Here is a 20511-nt window from a genome sequence, read left to right as displayed (position 1 = left end):
AATTTTTTTGGGGCCCCAATTTGTTTTTAACTTATATGGGGGCCCCTGCCACCAATGTTTTTTTTTTTTCAAAAAAAAATTAATTTTTTTTCAAATTTTTTTTTGGGGCCCCAATTTGTTTTTAACTTATAAGGGGGCCCCTGCCACCAATGTTTGTTTATTTTTTAGTTTTTTTTAAAAAAAATTTTTTTTGGGGCCCCAATTTGTTTTTAACTTATATGGGGGCCCCTGCCACCAATGTTTTTTTTTTTTAGTTTTTTTTAATTTTTTTTTTTTTTGGGGCCCCAATTTTTTATAAGGGGGCCCTGATCATCAATAGCTTTTTACAACTTGTGTGGGGGGGGGTTACTTTTTTAGCGCTGATGTCTGTGTGGTCTTTTAACTGCGATGTGGAGTGGGCGGAATATGGGGTGGAGCTTGGTCGTCAGTGTGGGCGGGGCCCAGGGGGCCCCAAAAATTTTGTTGTACGGGGCCCCGTGATTTCTAATGGCGGCCCTGTCTAGAATGCGCAGACCTGGGGGTTTCCAGATAGCAGATCTTTTTGTAATTTGAATCTTCATACCTAAAGTCTACTAGAAAACCATGTAAATATTCAATTAACTCAAAAAAACTAGTTTTGTTTCCAATAAGGATTAATTATATCTTAGTTGGAATCAATTACAAGGTACAGTTTTTTTAAAAAGGTAACCATTTCTAAAAATTGGGGTTGTGTGATTATAATAGAGTCTATGGGAGACAGCCTAACGGGTTTCCGGATACAGGGGCGCTCCACCAATGAGGCGAGTTGAGACACTCGCCTCAAGGGGGCAGCACTCCCCTGTTTGCCAGGGGCGGCAAAAATGGCGCTCCTGGTAACCAAGAGGCGAATTAACGTTTTTCAACCCGGAAATTCTTCTAGTGCAGAGAGTGCAATTGTGCTCTCTGCCCTAACGACTGGACCACCCCCAAAACCCTTGAGCTGAAAGGTGAGTGCCGTGGGGAGCGGCAAAATGAAGGCCGCCTCAGGCGGCAAAATGGACAGGATCGCCCCTGTATATTATTTTTACATACACATAAACAGTGCTCCTAAAGGACCACTGACACAGGTCTTACATTTTAAATCCATAGTGGTAACACTTAAAGGAGAACTAAAGCTTAACTAAAGAAGTAGGCTAGAAATGTTGTACATTCTGTTTTGGGCTTCTGTACCAGCCCAAGGCAACCATAACCCTTTTGCAGTAAAGATCTGTGTCTCCAAAGATGCCCCAGTAGCTCCCCATCTTATTTTCTGCTAATTCACTGCACATGCTCTGTGCTGCTGTCACTTACTGAGCTTAGGGAACGACAAAATATACAGTACACATAGAATATAAATGTCACAATATCAGGCTGATTAGTAATTAATACAGATAATTACTACATGACAGCTCAGAAACCAGTGCAATTAGCATCAGAATTTAATAATCAGCCCTGTAGCATCAGTTTATTTTACAGACTAACCTAATTTTCTGCAACGACCCCTAAGCTTAGCTTCTAAACAGCTGCTCAGAGCCCACTGAGCATGTGAGTGCTGCAGACACTTTCCAAGATGGTGACCCCCTGTGACAAGTTTGAAGTCCTGGATCATTGCTGCTATTGACAAGCTGAAACGTTAGGCTGGTGCAATAAGTTCAGTATTAAAAATATGCCATTTTTAGCCATATTCATTTTTAGGGTTTAGTTCTCCTTTGAGGCTAGTGGCACACAATGTATTTTCTTCTCCGGCGTATATTCACCAACAGAGGAGAGAAAATATGATCCACTGCCTTCCACCCCATAGCTGCACATGCATCTAAAGGCACAGAACCAACCTGTGAGTGCAGACATAGAGCTTTTGTAGGGTGGATGGCAGTTGATGGCATCTTATATTTTATAGGGGACTTTTATGCCACACTAAATTGTGTAGCATTAACAAATAACTTTAAAACCACTGAAATGTTTTTATTAGGGGGTTATTTATTAAAATCCGAATTTTTCTGATGATTTTATTTAAAAAAAGTCTGTCCAAATTAGAATCCACGACTTGACCTTATTTATTATTAAAAACTTGATTTAATTGGATTGGGAAAAAACTAGATTAAAATTAGTGAAAATCCATATCTTACAATTTTTTTAAAAAATTTTCCCGAATTGCTTGATATTTTCTGGCTTTTTCTCAAAAAGCACTAATTTTTCAAATCTTTGCCCGAAAATCCAGAAATAGTTGGATTTTTGGGCTAATTTCAGTGCTGACCACAGAAATATCTAAATAGGATAGGGACCTCTCCCATTGATTTATATATACAACCTTGGCAGGTCTGAGATTTTTTTTTGCAGCCTCAGAGTATAATAAATCTCGAAACAATTTGAGGTTTTTTTCCACTAAAAATTCAGATTTTATAGTAAAAAAAAACAACTTTAATAAATAACCTCCTTAATGTTAGGTTGAACTTTAGCTTGAGAATTACATTCTCATTCACTATGCAAACACAGCTTTAAGGTGGTGATTACCTTAAGGATTAATAAAATTGAGGATAGAGCAAAGAATCTGGGATAAAGTTGGTCATTCCCTCCTGGAAGCATCTTATAAGGTGCTCCTAATATGGTACACTGTACCTGCCATATAAGTCACACAGATTTAATTGTTGCAGAGGGGAGGGCACCATTATGCACACATAGGTAATATCTAAAAGTAACACCACTCTAGGACATATGCCCATATCTAGTGATGGGCAAATTCATTCGCCAGGCACAAATTTGCTAAACTGCAGTGAAAATTCGTCGGTGTCCAAAAAAATTCGGACGCCGGCACATTTTCACTAACTTTTCACCATTTCACAAATTTCACTGGAAATTCGCAAATTTTTCGTTGAACCAAAACGGGACAAATTCGCCCATCACTACCCATATCTACTTAGTAACTCAGGTAAACCTGAGGAGAAACCCAGAAGAGGCCCTGTCGAGCAAAACATAAGTAAATAAATAAATACCCAACATATATTGATACACATATATTTATGATGTCTAAATTATTGACCGCCAAACATTTGCTGTCCCCTATGCTACCCACTTGACAAACAAGACATTTTCCAAAAAATATTGAAACAATGGTTACAGTATATTGTCCCAAAGGGTGTGGCAGGTGCCCACCTCACAAGCTAGTTCACTAATGTTGGATCAATACATGGAAAGTGATCCCATAATGTGGTCTGGATGCTGAGGCCAGAGGCTGTCATTACCCTTATCTCAGAAGCCCAGGGGAGGTCTGAGGATGTAACAATTGATATTATCACTTTAAAACACCCTTGCCCTGGTCTATTATATTCATTCAATCCCAGTTACAACCAAATCCTTTAATTCCAGGCTGGCAACAACTAGTGCTCCTTTGCTTGTTATCCCTTCCCTAACCCAAACCTACCCTTACTTCTGCTATTCCCCATAATCACTGCACCAAATGTTAAATGTTATTACATAAATGTAACTCTTTACTGTCAATATGATTCAATGTATGATCACACAGATAGTTTGCACTGCTTTATTTCTAACCAGAAAATGCAAATGTTGCTGCCTAGAATTTAGGTAATAATTTGCATTTGCAAATCTGTTTTTCATTAATACAACATAATAATACATCAGTTTCAAAATTTTTTTCCTATGTGTTTGGCTTACAAATTCACAGACTGGAGACCTGTACCATAAATGCAGCAAAAGTTAGTTTTAACCATAATTAAATACAAACATACCCCAATTAGGCTGCATCTTGTTAATCCTGCAATACCTGCCACATGTATTAGATGCAGTTTGAAAAAATGTTCACTGACATATGCTCTGGGAATATGAAATTAAACCAAATTAGTTAACATTATCTAGACAAACTTGACACAATTATGAATACTACCTTGCCTAGAAATCTTAAGGCCTGCCTGTTCAATGCTCGTAGAAACACAATTACCAATCAATATCACCAAATGTTTGTCCATGAAATGCTCTTTCTTGCCAAAAAACTTACAACACAAAACTGTAAAAATTGTGTCGCCCCACAGGTTCAAGCTTGGGTAAATTCTATGATCGAAACCTGTAACCTTGAACATCTAGTCCCAGCAAGTTCCATAAAATCTGTGTATCCTACAATGGGCTATAATAAGCACCCACCATTTTACTTCTAACTGTATATCGGACTTGGACCCAACACCCCCTAACCCTCCACCTCTGTTGACAGATTTCCTAAAAATATATCCGACGACAGGAAAAGGGTATTTTTTTGATTTTTAAAAATATATATATATTTGCCAAATAGGCATCCAAGGGCCGCCCCTTAAAGATGCCGCCCATAGGCACAGGCCCTTGAGTGTCTCTATGGTAAATACGGCCCTGCCTGAATATAACAAAAAAATAAAAAGACACACAGTAGCTCTAGGTCTCTGTATAGCATGGAATTTCCTCAACTGTGGTTTTCTTACAAGTATTAGGCTGCACCCTAGTGGTGCAGAATATGATTTTACAATTTAGATCTAGATTGCTGATGTCTGTGTGTTTCGAACTATTTATAAATCAAATTACAGGACACTTTGCCTGAAATATGGGAGATTATTTTATTTAGCCTTAACATTCACAGGGTATAATTGTTTCTGGATCTGACATTGAATTATTTAATAATGTATTTATGCAGTTTATATTTACAGGTTCTAGAGGTCTACAGTGCCCTGAGTTCCAGCCATCGCTCCACTGTAAGTGCTACCTATGTGATTATTTCTTAAAACTTTAATATTAAAAAATAAAATACACATTAAACCAGATTTAAAATCCCTTTTAATTGATTTTGGTATCCATGTCTAAAGGTAACTTTCACCCTATACATAATCCTTAATTATTTTACTAAAAGGATATTGTCATCTCTCAGAAATGATCTGTGCTTCCTGGTGTAACAAAGTGATTTAATGTTAGCTACTTTGCTAAATGCGAACACCTACTCTCTTTGAATTAATTGAATATATAAGAAAGTCACTTGTTCCTTATTTAGAAATGAAGTGGACACTGCTGAGTCAGGTTGATCTTCAACAGAATTAGACACCTAGGGGGTTATTTACTAAGCTCTGAATACCCAAAATCCGAAAAATTTGTGATTTTTTGTGTTATAATAGGCTTTTAAAAAAAATAATTTTTCGGAATTTATAAACCCCGACTGCTAAAAAGCCCGAATATAAAAAAAACACGCATCTCAAACCTGTCGAGGTTGCATAAAAGTCAATGGGAACAGTCTCATTGATTTTTGGTTGTGTCGGGGGTTTCTGGCAATTTCACAATGTTTTCTGAGCTTTCGGGTGAAAACTCAGAAAAATTCTGAGTGTTTGGGGGAAAATTCCAGATATAATCGCGAAAATCTGAGCTTTTCCCACGAAGGTAATTTTCAGGAAAATGTAATAAATAAGCATTAAAAACTCGAGCGGGTTAGATCGGAGTTTGTAGCAGCCGATATTGAGATAAATTCGGACCATGATAAATAACTATCCTAGTAATGAGCAAAATTTTTCGCCAAATCTCAACCCATAGACATCAATGGGTGAAAAAAAAATTTGCTTGAATTTTTCGTGTGTCAATAAAATTTGCCACCCATAGACTTCAATGCATTTTGGCGACTTTTCCTGTTGAGGTCCCCAATTCAGGGCAATTCAGCAAAAACTGCAGCCATAAGGTAGCCCTGATAATAAACTTGTTATATGGGAATTTTGAGACTGTATGCTGTTTGAAATACTGTATAATAATTGCAATCCTCTTTTAACACTCTTCATAACCTTGAAACACTTGCAGTGTTCTTGAGAGAGATTGGTGAAAGCTGTATGCAATAAAGGGAACAAGGGTATTGCACCTGCATGAAATAGGCTTAACAAAGAATATAGTACATACAGTAAAAGTAGAGTTTTTGAACATATACGTTTCAGACATAACATTTTAATAAAAACCAACTCCAATATAACAGTTTAGTCCCACTTCTTGCCCCACAACCACAGAAGCCTGTTTCTATTTGCTTCCTGTTATACATAATAATGCCCTTTTGATGGTTTCACATTTAAGAGTAAGGGTACATGCTCAGATTCGGGGAGATTAGTCGTTGGTGACAAATCTCCTCTTCCTTGAGGTGACTAATCTCCCCAAACTGCCTCCCGCCAGCTAGAATGTAAATCGCAGACAGGATGGTGCTCAAAGAGGGAAGTGCCATAACGCCGAAGTTTCCTCGTGAGGCAACTTCGGAAAACAAAGTGCTCCAAGTGCCATCCTGCTGGCGGGAGGCAGTTTAGGGAGATTAATCACCCCGAAGAAGAGGTGATTTGTCCCCGGGCGACTAATCTCCCCAAATCTAAGCGTGTACCCTGACCCTAAATCTATGCAGGACATCCTACCCTTTTAGACAAAGGCCTCAAGCGCAGCTTCACACAGATAGGCTCAATATTTCAAGTGGGAGTAATTGGACCACAATGTGGTGAAAAAACAACAAACCACAGCACAATACTACAATTTATTGGGCCTCCCTCATTAGAATGATCAAAGCTAATAGCTGATTGGTTGCAATGAACTACTGCACATGTATAATTTGTACATATGACAGTAGATAGGGCTCTTCTGAATCATTATACCTAAAGAAAAAAAACCATGTTACATCTTTATTGAGATAGAAAGAACCACAGTGCCACAGAAGAGTATTTTTAAGGTCACCATGGAGAATTCTGACTCCAGTACCAAACTGGTACATTCATTTATGAGTCAGCAGATGTTGATGCTCATTCCACATGCCCAGTTATATGTCTCAGAAACTCTCCTTTGGTTGCAGCTCCAGCTGGAAATATAGCCTGGCAGAATTCACATATCTGAGAGCTGAAGCCAACATCAGAATTCATATCCATTTCACAGCCAAACTGGCACTCTGCAGAGAGGCAGCTTGGGCTCCAAGACGACTAAGAGAAAAAGAAGGGAACATTATTAGCATCAAATGTAATCAGACTCAATAGATTAGGGATATAATGCTTAATGCACTTCACACATATTTGTTTATGTATTATGTTTCTATTAGGACCATGTCCTGTTCATGTTCAGTCTGACATTCTTGCCACTGCCTGATAGCTATGGTAAATGGGAACCTAACAGGTACTTCATTTAAATACCAAATTTGAGATCTGCAGAATAGTGCAACAAAATGCGAATTTTGTGAAATACTTGTTGCAATAAGTAAGAATGCCAGACCAGTCAGCCTTTTAGCTGTTTTATGACCACTTGGAATACTAAATGATACATTAGTGTAGTGTATAACAACAGAGGAACATTAAATAAAATAAAGCAAATATTAACAAGTTGAGCACAATTTCTATGCCAGTTATTCTCCAACGTAAGTCTGAAACACAGAAGTAAATAGAATCAAATTACATTTTTGAAAAGTTGGAGTGAGTCAAAAGAGAAGTGTTGCATCAAAACTCTACCACAATGTAACAGTAATGACAGAAGGCAATTAAGTACTCTGGGTTTTTGGTAAAATATTTGAGTTTTACCATTTCACACAATCCAGTATATAAGCCATCAGCATTTATAAAGATAATGCAAATGGACACTAGGGGCTAATTTTTAAACACTAGGCAAATTTGCACATGGGCAGTAACCCATAGCAACCCATCAGTGACAATCTTAAAATCCTGTGCAGATGGATCAATAAAAGCAAACCTTTAATCGGTTGCAATGGGTTACTTGTTAACTAGTGTAAGATAATACTTCATAACTACAAGTTTATAATATAGCATAATATTTTACATATTTGGGTTAATGATTATTATTCATTTATTTTTATTATTTTTTCCCATTCCCCTTTTTCAATTTATATTTTTTATTCTCTATTTCTCACTTGTCTTATCTTTGGCTTTCATTGACATATTTTTTCTTTGGTTTGTTTTGTGGGGCTATATCGCAACTTATTATGGGAAGTCCGTATGTAAATAGGTAACTTTAATTGGTAATTTGCTTTCACCTTTGTGGCTAAGACATATGGTGTTTTTAGGGATGCACTGAATCCACTATTTGGGATTCAGCCGAATCCCCGAATCCTTGGTGAAAGATTTGGCCGAATACCAAACCAAATCCGAATCCTGATTTGCATATGCAAATTAGGAGCAGGAAAGGAAAAAGTGGAAAAAAATCTTCTTTTGTGATGGAAAATCACGTGATTTCCCTACCCACCCCTAATTTACATATGCAAATTAGGATTTGAATTTGGTTCGGCCAGGAACAAGGATTCGGCCGAATACTACTGAAAAAGGCAGAATCCTGCCCGAATCCCGAACAGAATCCTGGATTCGGCGCATCCCTAGGTGTTTTGATTGGTCACAACCCCTGTATAGCAAATGTACAGGGGTGTGCCAATTTTTGCTGTTGTCCCATGCCATGGGTTACTGCCAGTTTTTATATAAATGATCCCCAGTATGGCCATTAATTCTGTAATACATACAGGGTCGATCCCATTGTGCCCTGCCACCTGCCTGCAAGCTACAACTGCTCCCCTTTCTGTTGCCATGTATTCTACTCTGGAATGTGGTTAGTTTTTAACAGCAGAGTAAGTAGCACACCAGTGAGAAATGGGAGAGGTTTTGGCTGAGGGTGGAGCAGGGAGCAGCAGTGGCTGGGTGTTGGTCCCTTCAGTGGTTAGGTTGTAGTCCGATTATGTATGCAATTGTGTAAAATAAACTTTTGGAGAAGAGAATACAAATGGGGGTAATCCCGGGCCCTTCAGGCCTGATGCATAAAAATGGAAAGTTAAAGATTTAAAGATTTAACTCAAAGATTTGATCGCACGAATCTCAGTTTCGTATGATTTTCGGGGCGTGCGTGGAGTGTCCTGTCATTTTTCGTGCCATGGCGACTGGGCGTTTAGACCATCGGACAGGTTAGAAAATTTGTGTTGGCTACTGATAATATCTCTGCATGTATTGCCGATCTGACGATATCAGTGGGAGACTGTCACCATCTTTTGTCGCACCTAACTATCATATGATTGCTGTCAGAGGCAGAACATCATCTGATCTGTTCTTTTACTACTTTATTTGATCTTAATGGTTAGTGGCAGGTTGGGAGATGGCACTGAATATGTTCGTCCGATATGGTAAATCTGCACGTCTATGGTCAGCTTAATGGAGATTCACTTCTTTCAAATTATTCAGCTAAGCTCATCTGTCAGTTTAATGTAACTGACATATATTAGAAGTAAAATTACTGATAACACCTCTACCCATGTGTGGCCAGCATAACTGTATTGAATATTTAAGCACAGCAGCACAAATTAACATACCTGAACTGGTCCTCTCACTCCAAACATATGCTGATCCTTTGGTGCTAAACACGCTCCAAGAGATATATCCTTTGATTGTAGATAAGGTTCCTCGTCATATAAATTGGACATAGTGAGATCTGCACCAACTGGAATTAAAAAGTCAAGACCTCCAGCTGTGGTATCACAAGTTCTTTTTTCTCCACTGGTGTCAATATTTGGAAATTGTGGTGTGTAGTTTTTGATAAATGATTCAAGATCAGTATTTCTCCCATTTTTATCACTGGCAGAATGACCAACATCAAGATCTCGATCTACTTCGCTAGCTAGAAAACTGAAATTGTCCGTGGTTGGTGGGAATTTCACATCATAATCCAACAAGACACTTGGTTTCCCCCTAATATTTTCTGTTTGAGAATTGGTATTCTTATTTTCCATTGTATTGGAGGATTCCACTGAGTCTTGCTTCTCTTGCAATCCGATGAAAGGATATTCCGAGCATGTAGGGTCTCCTACATCAGTGCATTGGATTGGCTTTGAAATGGGCTTCTCTGTGATAAATAACCATGGGATAAATATAGAATTGATTATAAGAAAGTCCAACAATTTTAAAAATTATAAAATTCTATCCTTTGGGTTACATTTGACAGTGTTGTTTAACTGCTTGCACAAAGCAAAACTTAACTGTCCTACACATATTGGTGATAGACTAGACCACATGTTTTAACCCAGAGGAACACCTATAGGGTTCCATTAAGGAAAATATGATATCTCACATTATAAATGCTTCCATCATATAAATACATGAACATTAACCACTAAAGATGTATCTAAACAGCATTATCATTTGATGCTTGGCTATAGTTTTAGGGATTTGCTCAATATGACCCAGACACCTCCAAACCTCTGCAAAATTATCTGTCAAAATCTTCCAGCGTGCTACCTCAACCAGGGTACTGTCTCATTATTCTATCAGGCCCTTATTATGCCTTGCTTACTAATTCAATGAATTGCACAGTTCTTAGATTAAAAAATTAGGAAATTACAGTGGAACTCTTCAGTTATCTTACACACAGTGGGGGACACTATCCTGGCTATCTATACTTTAGGCAACTTAATTTACTGCAAGTTGTCAGGAAAACTTGACTCTCAGCCACACATGACTCTTGGGCACGGTTACATGGGGATACACACAGTCACCTTATAGGGTTAGACCAACATCAGACACCCCAAAACATGGCAACACCCAGAAAATTCATTATCTGCCACCATCTATATTTGACAGGCGATAGAAACCTAATGTGACTATTCTCCTGCTCTCTATAACAGTCAATATCTCACAATACACCAATGCATCAACCACTCTCTCTTACTGTAGTCAGGGTTAGTTTTCACTAGTTCAACAAGTACCCCAGCCACCAAACGGTTAAATTACATTCAAACACTCTCTTCTGCTAGCTGTACTAATTATTTAGCATCAATATATATCAAAAGATAATGTTACCTTTCCACACACACAAAGAGTTAATACACACAGGCCCAAGCTTTTATACATATAATGGGGCAAATTCACTAAAAGGCTAATTTCGCCAGCGAACGAACAGCTACACTTCGTCAGGCGCAAATTCGTTACCACTAAGCTAATTCACTAAAATGCGAAGTTGCGTCTCAGCAGCCGAACGCTGGCGGAGTTTCGCTAGCTTTAATTCGTCAGCACAAGCATTTCATAGTGATCTTTCGCTAGCGTTCAATTCTGCCTAGCAAAACTTCGTTAGTACCCTCACGCTTAGGTAAATTGAATAGGGCAGATACATATAGGTGATATATATGTCTTTATTAGAGATGTTGGTGCAAATGCTTGAAGTGGCGACTTTTTACTACAAATGTCCAAGGAAGCATAATAAAGACTAAAGAGATCCTCTAATGCCCTAGACATGAGCCCACCCTAAAACAAATGTGGCATACCCCTCAAATTGGTTACGAAAAATTGAATACAAAAATGTTTAATAGTTGGAAATTTGGAAGGCAATCCCGCTTTAAAATATGAAAAAACTCCAGCGTTTTTTTTTAGAACTTTTCTGACATACAGGATATGATGTCACTGACCTAAGATTGAGGAGGATGTAGCTTCATTTTATCAGTTCCCTGGTCTAAGCTGGCGAAGGAAACTCTGGCGAAAGAGGTAACATTCTCAGGCCTGGTTTTGTGGCGAGGCCTAACTGGTGGGTATGGGCTAGCCCTGTTGGTTATCATTATGAAGCATGTGATCTCCTCATAGCCAATATGTGAGTTATGAGGATGTGAATTCTATGAAAGAGGATATATGGATCCGTATATTTTCTCATAACTGTCCCTCCGTAATCCGTATATTTTCTCATAACTGTCCCTCCTGCAGTTCTAGTCTTACACCTTCTTTCCTTGAGCAACAGATCAAATTAACTCAATGGCTGTCAGGAGCTCCATTGTGGAGTGCTCTGCTTCGCAGACAAGATAGTGGAGCCAACAACTGCACATTGACAACATATCACCAAAAACGGCACAAAAATTCAAAATAAAAGAAACACAAAGACAGGGGTTCAATGCTCAAAATCAGGTCGCAATTGTTAATGTTCCTAAGTGCTTCTAATTTATCTTCTTGGACTTCTGATCCTCTGCTTTATTCCTGACCACGTCTGATTGCTGCCAACCTTTGTCTGAAATACAACTACACGACATCCTTATCCCTGTAATACCACTAATTGGAAGTCTTGTGCTTCTTCCTTGGTCTTCCCCCGCTTCTAGAGCCATTAGGCCCTGATACTGGCCCAGCTTTCTTGTGCAAATGGTGTGACTCCAAGGGGCAAATTCACTAAGCGCCGAAGCGCCTAACGCTAGCGTGAATTCGCTAGCGTTGGGCATTTTTGTTACTTTGCAAATTCACTAACGGACGCTGTCGTAAATTCGCTAGTGTAACTTCGCACCCTTACGCCTGGCAAATTTGTGCAACGAACGTAACTCCGCAAATTCACTAACGCGCAGATTGTTCTGAATGTTACATTTTACGCCAGACTTCCTTCGCCACCTCAGACCAGGCGAAGCGCAATAGAGTAGATAGGGATTGCTTCAAAAAAAGTTAAAAATTTTTCTAAGTCCCAAAAAACGCTGGCGTTTTTCATTTATTATGGGTGATAGGCTGAAAAAGATTGAAACATTTTTTGGGGCTCCCCTCCTTCCCCCCTACATTTCTTAACTCATGGCAACTTAACTATACAGTGGGCACATGTGTAGGGCAAAATAAAAATTTTATTTGATGTTTTGAAGGTTTCCCAGTCTTGTGTAGTGCTGCTACGAATACTTACATTGAAATTTGAATTTGGCGCCGTATGCAAATTAACCATCGCTGGCGTACCTTCGCTTTGCTTGATGAATTAATGCTAGCGCAACTTCGAAACCTTACACTACCCCTGAGCGCAACTTTGGATTTTAGTGAATTTGCGGAGCGCTGGTGAAAATACGCCTGGCGAAGTGCGGCGACGCATGGCGAAGCATGGCGAAGCTGACGCCAGCGCAACTACGATTTTTAGTGAATGTCCCACCAAATGTCTCAGAAGGCAGATATGGAAAGCACCTTTAAATAGCCTCCCTGCAGAAGTGCCTAATTAAGGGTTTCTGCAGTCTTCATCCTGCGATTTTTCTATAAATGTATCTTGGCAAAGTCAAGATATGGATCCTAAAAATATTTAGTCTCACCAATGGACCATTACCCAGATAAGCAGACTGTCAGGGGCCTTGCGGCTCCAAGCACAGAGAAGTCCGGACCAAGAAGGAAGCTCTAGGGTTAATCCAAGTTCATGGTAACAAAAGGGATCAGGAACAAGCGTGGTCAGGATACAGGCAGTAATTCAATAGGCAGGCAGCAAAGGATCAAAGTTAAAGGTTCAGGCAAGGGTCAAAAGTCCAGGAATCAATATATAGTGAATAAAGTACCCCCTCTTGTAAAATATAAGGATATTATAAGTTACCAAGGAGTTTCATGACCATATAAAAACACGAGGCCGAAGGCCGAGTGTTTTTATACAGGTCATGGAACTCCAGGGTAACTTCTAATATCCTCATATTTTGCAACAGGGGTTACTTTATTTATTATAATACACAAATTTCAGTGAGTCATGTGACAGAAATGACATCAGAACTCACCGTTTATAACTGATGACATCAGAACTCACCGTTTATAAGGATATAATTTACAAGATATTCATGGCTTTTGTGTATTATAATAGAAATTATCAGCACCCAGGAATGCCAAGGTAAAACAGCCTATACTCGGGCATTGAACCCATGACCCTGGACGTGTACTGACAGCACGCGCCCGGCACGGCTCAATGACGTCCGTACGCGGCACTGGGCAATAGGCATGTTCAATGAAACTATGCAAAACATGGCCATCCTAAAGAGGAAATTCTACTGTAGTTTTTCCTCTCTAAAATAAAGGAAAAGGGTACAATACTCTATGGTCAATAATCTGATATACTTTATTGGGCTTATTATTATTGTTTGTTATTCTTAATAACATAATGGAGCTTTCTTCTCACAGCTGTGCATGCACAGTAGAGTGAAAAGCAAAACTTTAATGAAAAAGACAGCTATTTCATTCCACTGCACATGCATCTGCTATGGGAAATTTGAAGATTGAAAAAGTGAAGATGATCGCTTGGTGGTGCTTGCTGGCAGAACCCCGGGTCGGTGCAGGTTTCTACTGATAGGAGTACTAACCCAGTGTGTCAGGTAAGTAAATACAAGCAGCTGAGGATGCCTAACTTATGGCACCCCAAGTATAAATTACTTTCCTTCTCCTTTAAGGGAAGTTTGCTTTTTGAACTTCTTTGCTTACTTACCATTGCTAATACCTTTTACTGCAAGCAGCTTTCCAAGAAGTTCAGTCTGTTTTCTGCATATTGTTTGGAGCACCTGGACTTCTTCATAAAGTGATAAAAATGCATCTTCCATTGCCCGCTTTGCCTGATGAGAAACAGGAAGAAGAATGTACAGAACGGCACAAAAAAGAGAATTGAAACCAGGGTGATGATGAAGTCCTTGACCTTCAGAGCAAGCCCATTATTGTCATTGTTGTCTCAAGTCATTATCTGAGAATATGCACACACAGAGATTCGCTGGAATTTCCCTGCATGTTGTAAATTATAACTAGACTGCAACCTTCCTAATTCGGAAAAAATGGTCTTCTGTTTTCCTCACTAATATCAGCACTTTGATGTGTACACAACAGGCTTAGAGCAGAATCTGGATTGTATTAGGATTTCGTTTTGTATGGGGGAAAAAAAGACCTGTAAAGCAAAGTTTTTTTTAATATAAACTACCTTTCATTTTAGAAAAGGATTTCTGCTGTTCTAGTGTAGAGCATTTCTGAGCTCTCTTACCTGGGGATCCCACCAACTGCTCACAGCAAGCTTTGGCAGCAGTAGAATAAAATGTGCTCCTTGCTAAGAATGTTGACTAAAACTAGTAGGTAGTTATACAAAGCTGAACTACCCACAGAATCAGGAACTGCAACAACCACTGACAGTTTTGGTTCACTTTTCATCCTGTTCGTAGAGGCACTCAAGTAAGTACTGTACTGCACTAATGCAAATGTTCAGTTGTTAAGTCACATTGCTTAAATGCAACATTTACTGAAAGCTTAAAGGGATCCTGTCATCGGGAAAACATGTTTTTTTCTAAACGCATGAGTTAATAGTGCTACTCCAGCAGAATTCTGCACTGAAATCCATTTCTCAAAAGAGCAAACAGATTTTTTTATATTCAATTTTGAAATCTGACATGGGGCTAGACATATTGTCAATTTCCCAGCTGCCCCTGGTCATGTGACTTGTGCCTGCACTTCAGGAGAGAAATGCTTTCTGGCAGGCTGCTGTTTTTCCTTCTCAATGTAACTGAATGTGTCTCAGTGGGACATGGGTTTTTACTATTGAGTGTTGTTCTTAGACCTACCAGGCAGCTGTTATCTTGTGTTGGGGAGCTGCTATCTAGTTACCTTCCCATTGTTCTTTTTTTTGGCTGCTGGGGGGGGAAAGGGAGGGGGTGATATCACTCTAACTTGCAGTACAGCAGTAAAGAGTGATTGAAGTTTATCAGAGCACAAGTCACATGACTTGGGCAGCTGGGAAATTGACAATATGTCTAGCCCCATGTCAGATTTCAAAATTGAATATAAAAAATCAGTTTGCTCTTTTGAGAAATGGATTTCAGTGCAGAATTCTGCTGGAGCAGCACTATTAACTGATTCATTTTGAAAAAAAAATTTTTCCCATGACAGTATCCCTTTAAGATGAAGTTCCATTAAAAAAATCAACTTCAATTAAATTATCTTACATAATCAAATTACCATCATAAGTTATATACTTACCATTCGATGACTCTAAATTTTTAGTGACCCTCACTTTCCCTTGTCCTGTGAATCTCACTAGCTCTTGTTCAATGTAATTACCAGCCTGTAACAGCACCTGGTTACCTAACAGCTGAACAATATCATTGCACAGTGTCACAAGTAAGCAGCTTATTTAGCTGATTATCGATCAGAGAGGTTTGATTTTGACATCTGCAGGTTGATGAGATACTCACAACGATGGCCTACATAGCTCTATGATTAGATTGTTTACCCCAGGGCCAAACGATCAGATCAGTCTTATATTGTGGGGTTATGTGGGGTAGTGGTGTCTTTTGAAGGTACAGGAAAAGACAGTTCCCGGTGCACTTCTGCTCCCCTAGCTCTTGCACTTGGACACTGGAGGGACTTTGCTATGTCCTAAAAGCTCTAAATTGGTGATCCCACTACCTTTGATGTTTCTTCTAGTGGCCTCAAAGGACATGCTCATTTTTAAATTCCTGTCTTGGAGGCAAGTTTTGGAAGCATAAAATGCATTTGTCCACATGGGATTACTAAATAGCCAATTATAACCCATTTTTTGGCAACACACATGAGACGTTTCATGCTTCTGTGGCTGCCTAATACTTTTTATGTTTGAATGTGAAACTGTCCCATGAAGTCGGTCTAGAAGTCTTTAGCTACACTTTTTCATACTTTAGATATTATACTATCATTTAGGTGTCTTGTTGAAGGAACTACTCTGAATTCAGCAGTAATAACACATCCTGGTGGTCCAGTGGACGCACGCCACGCCGCTCCTCTTCTTCCAAAATGCTGGCTTCTTAGGGCGGGCGCGGCACGCATTTCCTCTTCTTATGGCGCATTGGCGCTGGCGTAATGATGTCAGCGTGCAATGGCGCGAAATTCAAATGCTATTTAAAGGGACCTTGTACAAATTCTCATTGCCCGTTATAGGTTTATTCCTAGTGAGTTCCTGGTGCCTTGTGATCTAATTCCTGTCTGATATTTGATACCTGTTGTGACCCCTGCCTGTTTTGACGATTCTGACTTCTGTATCCTGACCCCTGCCTGGTAATCGACTCTTCTGAATCCGTTTCCCTTCTCATTGATCTCTTGGTTTGATCCTTGCCTGTCTGACTCCGCTTGTACTCTGCCTGCCCCGACTTGGCCTGATTTGACTACGAATTCTGTCTACTCCTTGTACTGTGACCTTCTGCCCAAACGACTTTGCTTTACTATCCTGTCCCTTTGCTCATCCTGAATCCTTAGCTTGGCACCTCTCTTATTAAGACCTGGTGGCATCCGATTAGCCGAGGGTTCCTCCCAAGGTGAAAGGCGGCTGTTTTAGGCAGAAGCAAGAGCTGAGACCAGGGTACTTAGAATAGGTTCTGGATTTAGGGTGCCGATCATGATCAGCTTTCCTCTTGCACATTTGTGGAAAATGTGACCTTTACAGAAGATTCAGATTTTAGCAGAAGTGATTTGCTAACATTTCATAATATTACGCTAAGGAAGTATTGCAAAAGTTATTTTAGGCCCATGAATACCAGAAATGTTCCTTAAAAATATCCAAGGTGCTGTAATGAATATTTGTGCCTACACACTATTCCAGAGTGAGAAATTGCAGATTGCACTTTTATCTAGGCAACCATGTGCACATCTACAGTAATTATAACTTGCCCACTCCAGAGTCAGGCAGCAGCTTTTAAACTTGTGCATGGAGCCCTCATGAGGTACTACCAATCAAAATCTGGCTGAAAACTGACTATATATTGATTGTTGGGTTATATATTGATCAGAGAGGTTTGAAAACCATTTCATAGGCCCCCATTCAAAACAATCTCATCATTCTGATTTGGAAGCAAAATCAGGTAGATATTTGCTTATTTGATGACCACGAAATTTTGTGTGTGGGTGGGTGAGTTGCACACAAAATCGAGAGGTCAGAATGGGTCTGGACTCCCAAAGTTATGCCCCTGGAAGTTGCTCTTTAACTTCATTTTATTATGCTATTGTAGAAGCTATTCTAAGCAATCACTTAGTATTAATTTCTTGTTTTATATGTTTTCTTTTAACCTCTAAATGCAGTCTGCAACTGAAAATCCTATCTGGAGTTATTGATCAGCAATTAACATACATACTGACTGTGAGGCTTTAAAGAAATCATTATTTTTTATGGTTTTTTTTGATTGCTTACATTTTTTCCAGGACCTCTCCTTTTTATCTCTATTCTGACTTTCAAACTCTGGGGCTAGTGCCCAGTGCAAATGGCAACATAATCTGTAGGTATGTATCATTTATGTCCTGCATGCAGTGCCTCACTGCTTCTTATGGCCTTTGTAGTTGTGTACTTTGTATCATTCTTAAGATCTAACCAACCGCATTTCTTTTCAGATTATCTTCCCTTTATTATAAGAATTGTCTGAGAATAACTGTAATTTAAAGGGCACGGAAAGCCCCAAAAACTAAACACAGCCAATGAATAGGTCACACTATTCCTTGAAATGCATCATCTGCTTTGCCAAAAGTCTCTTACTTAATAAAAAAACATTGCTCTAAAATTTTTCATATGCATGGCGGCAGTTTTTAATCTGCCGCCATTATCAATAAGATTATCATAATGCACAGCTAGCCCCTCCTCTGACAACTGATTAAAATGTCTATACGCTGATAACCTTCCTTCTGCACCTGCAAATGTGTCCATTCCCAAGCAGGATCAGGATAGGGAGAGAGTAAGGGACATTCTCTATCTATGTGTTCTAGAATATTAATATTAACTGCTACATACACAGTTTGGAAGAGTGATGGCCGTATATTAATGCTTTTTTGCAAAGTCTGATAACATTGTTTATCTTGGTATTCAGAGTTTACATTTCCTTTAACTGAGCTGTACTTACAATGAGAGTAGCGCATTGCTCAGTTTATCTATTGAAGAGAACGTATCCACATTCCACATTCTACTTCCATATCAACCAATATATTAATTGTCCCCCTTTACTCATTTTCCTGTCCTCTCCACCTCCAACCATTTGATCAAATGGCAAAACTGTAAGTACAGTAAGCTGAATCAACAATGCATACAGGGTTACAGTACGGATCAAAACAGAACTTAACTACGCTACTATACATCATATGCATGCATTTAAATGCAGGAACTCAGCCTTCCCTTGCTCAGTTGTTCCCCAACCTTTATTTACCCACATTACATTTAAATAAATAAAGCATTGGGGATCAACACAAGCCTGCAAAAAGTAAATGGGGGTCCCAAAGCCAAATAAGGGCTGTAATTGCCTATTTGGTAGACTCTATATAGACTGGCAGCCTACAGGAGGCTTTGTTTGGCAGTACATCTGGTTTTTATACTGCCAAAACTTGCTTCCAAGCCAGGAATTCAAAAAAAGCACCTGCTTTGAGGCCACTGGGAGCAACATCCAATGAATCGGTGAGAAACATTATGAAATCCACACATTCATAACACAAAATATTGCAGATAAAATGTGTCAATTGATGTATCTACAAGAGACTTACACTTACTCCTTTCCTCTCGCCATCTGCTTGCTACAGTTATACAGTACTGCGACTGTGAGCAAACTAAATACACTCAGGGGAAGTTCCCTGTCGTACAACAATGAAACTGAAACCTGCGTGTGGCAGAAAAACAGGAAACGCCATTAGCACGTAATACCGATTATCTGTCATACTATCATACACAAGCCCACTCTTTGTGCATTCACACTTGGGCAGATGTACAACATTCAATTCTCTGCATATTCAATTCTAGATTAAAGTGGTATAAAATGTAGCCTTACTCAGATGATGAAAAACAGCATTAATCATTTTAAAGGCCCCATAACTTGTGTGGGAAATGTGTCTTTTTTCTAGAAGGGGCTGTTCACCTTTAAATTAACATTTTTGTTTTAGGTGGGGTCAGTGTCCTCCGTTTGAAATCTGGAAAGGGGCAGAAGAGGAAACCAAATCATTTAACTTAAACTATAAAAAAAAAGTAAAGATGAAGACAATTTAAAAAGTTACTTAGAATTAACCATTCTATAACATACTAAAAGTTAATTGGTGAACCACCCCCTGTATATCCTACCTTGGGGCAAATTCACTTAGCCAGGTGCAAATTCGATAGCACTGCGCTAATTAACTAAAATGAGAAGTTGTGTCACTGCAGCCGAATGCTGGCGAAGTTTCGTTAGTGTTAATTCGTCAGCGCGAGTATTTCCTTGCTATATTTCCCTAGCGTTCAATTCTGCCTAGTGAAACTTCGTTAATTCACTTATACATAGGTCAATTTGAATATGGCTGGAACATATAGGTCATATATATGTCTTTATTAGTGATGTTGGTACAAATCCTTGAAGTGGTCACTTATTATTACAAATGTCCAAGGAAGCAAAATAAAGACAAAAGAGATCCTCTAATGCCCTAGACATGAGCCCACCCTAAAACAAATGTTGCATGCTGCTTAAATGCCTAAAAAAATGTAAACAAACATTTTTAACAGTTACAACTTTTAAAGACTATCCCACTTTAAAATATGAAAAAACACAAATTTTTTTTTTTTTTTTCATTTTTATAACTTTTTGGCATACAGGATATGATGTCACTGACATAAGATTGGGGAGGATGTAGCTTTATCTTATCAGTTCGCCAGGTCTAAGCTGATGAAGGAAACTCTGGCAAAAGGGACAATGTAATGGAAAATTCTCACTTTAGTGATTTTGCGGAGTAACAATCATTCACCTGATCAAAAATTCGCCTGGCAAAAGTGCGTGAAACTTCGTTAGCGGTGAACTCTTTTGGTAGTGAATTGTCGTCTACACCT

General features: G+C 39.0%; 1 protein-coding gene across 1 annotated transcript; it reads right to left on the bottom strand.

Moving 5' to 3' along the window:
- Positions 1–5265: 5265 nt before the first annotated feature.
- tankl.S (TRAF family member associated NFKB activator like [provisional] S homeolog) lies at positions 5266–19388 on the bottom strand. The gene is made up of 4 exons (XM_018250108.2): positions 19209–19388; positions 14173–14296; positions 9320–9849; positions 5266–6947 (listed from the first exon to the last, which is right to left on the bottom strand). The coding sequence occupies exons 2-4, from the start codon at positions 14282–14284 to the stop codon at positions 6774–6776; spliced, it is 816 nt and encodes a 271-aa protein (XP_018105597.1). The 5' UTR covers positions 14285–14296; positions 19209–19388; the 3' UTR covers positions 5266–6773.
- Positions 19389–20511: the final 1123 nt, after the last annotated feature.

This window comes from Xenopus laevis, chromosome 2S (assembly GCF_017654675.1).
Source record: "Xenopus laevis strain J_2021 chromosome 2S, Xenopus_laevis_v10.1, whole genome shotgun sequence".
NCBI classification, from domain to species: domain Eukaryota; kingdom Metazoa; phylum Chordata; class Amphibia; order Anura; family Pipidae; genus Xenopus; species Xenopus laevis.
This window is presented reverse-complemented; position numbering and strand designations above follow the sequence as displayed.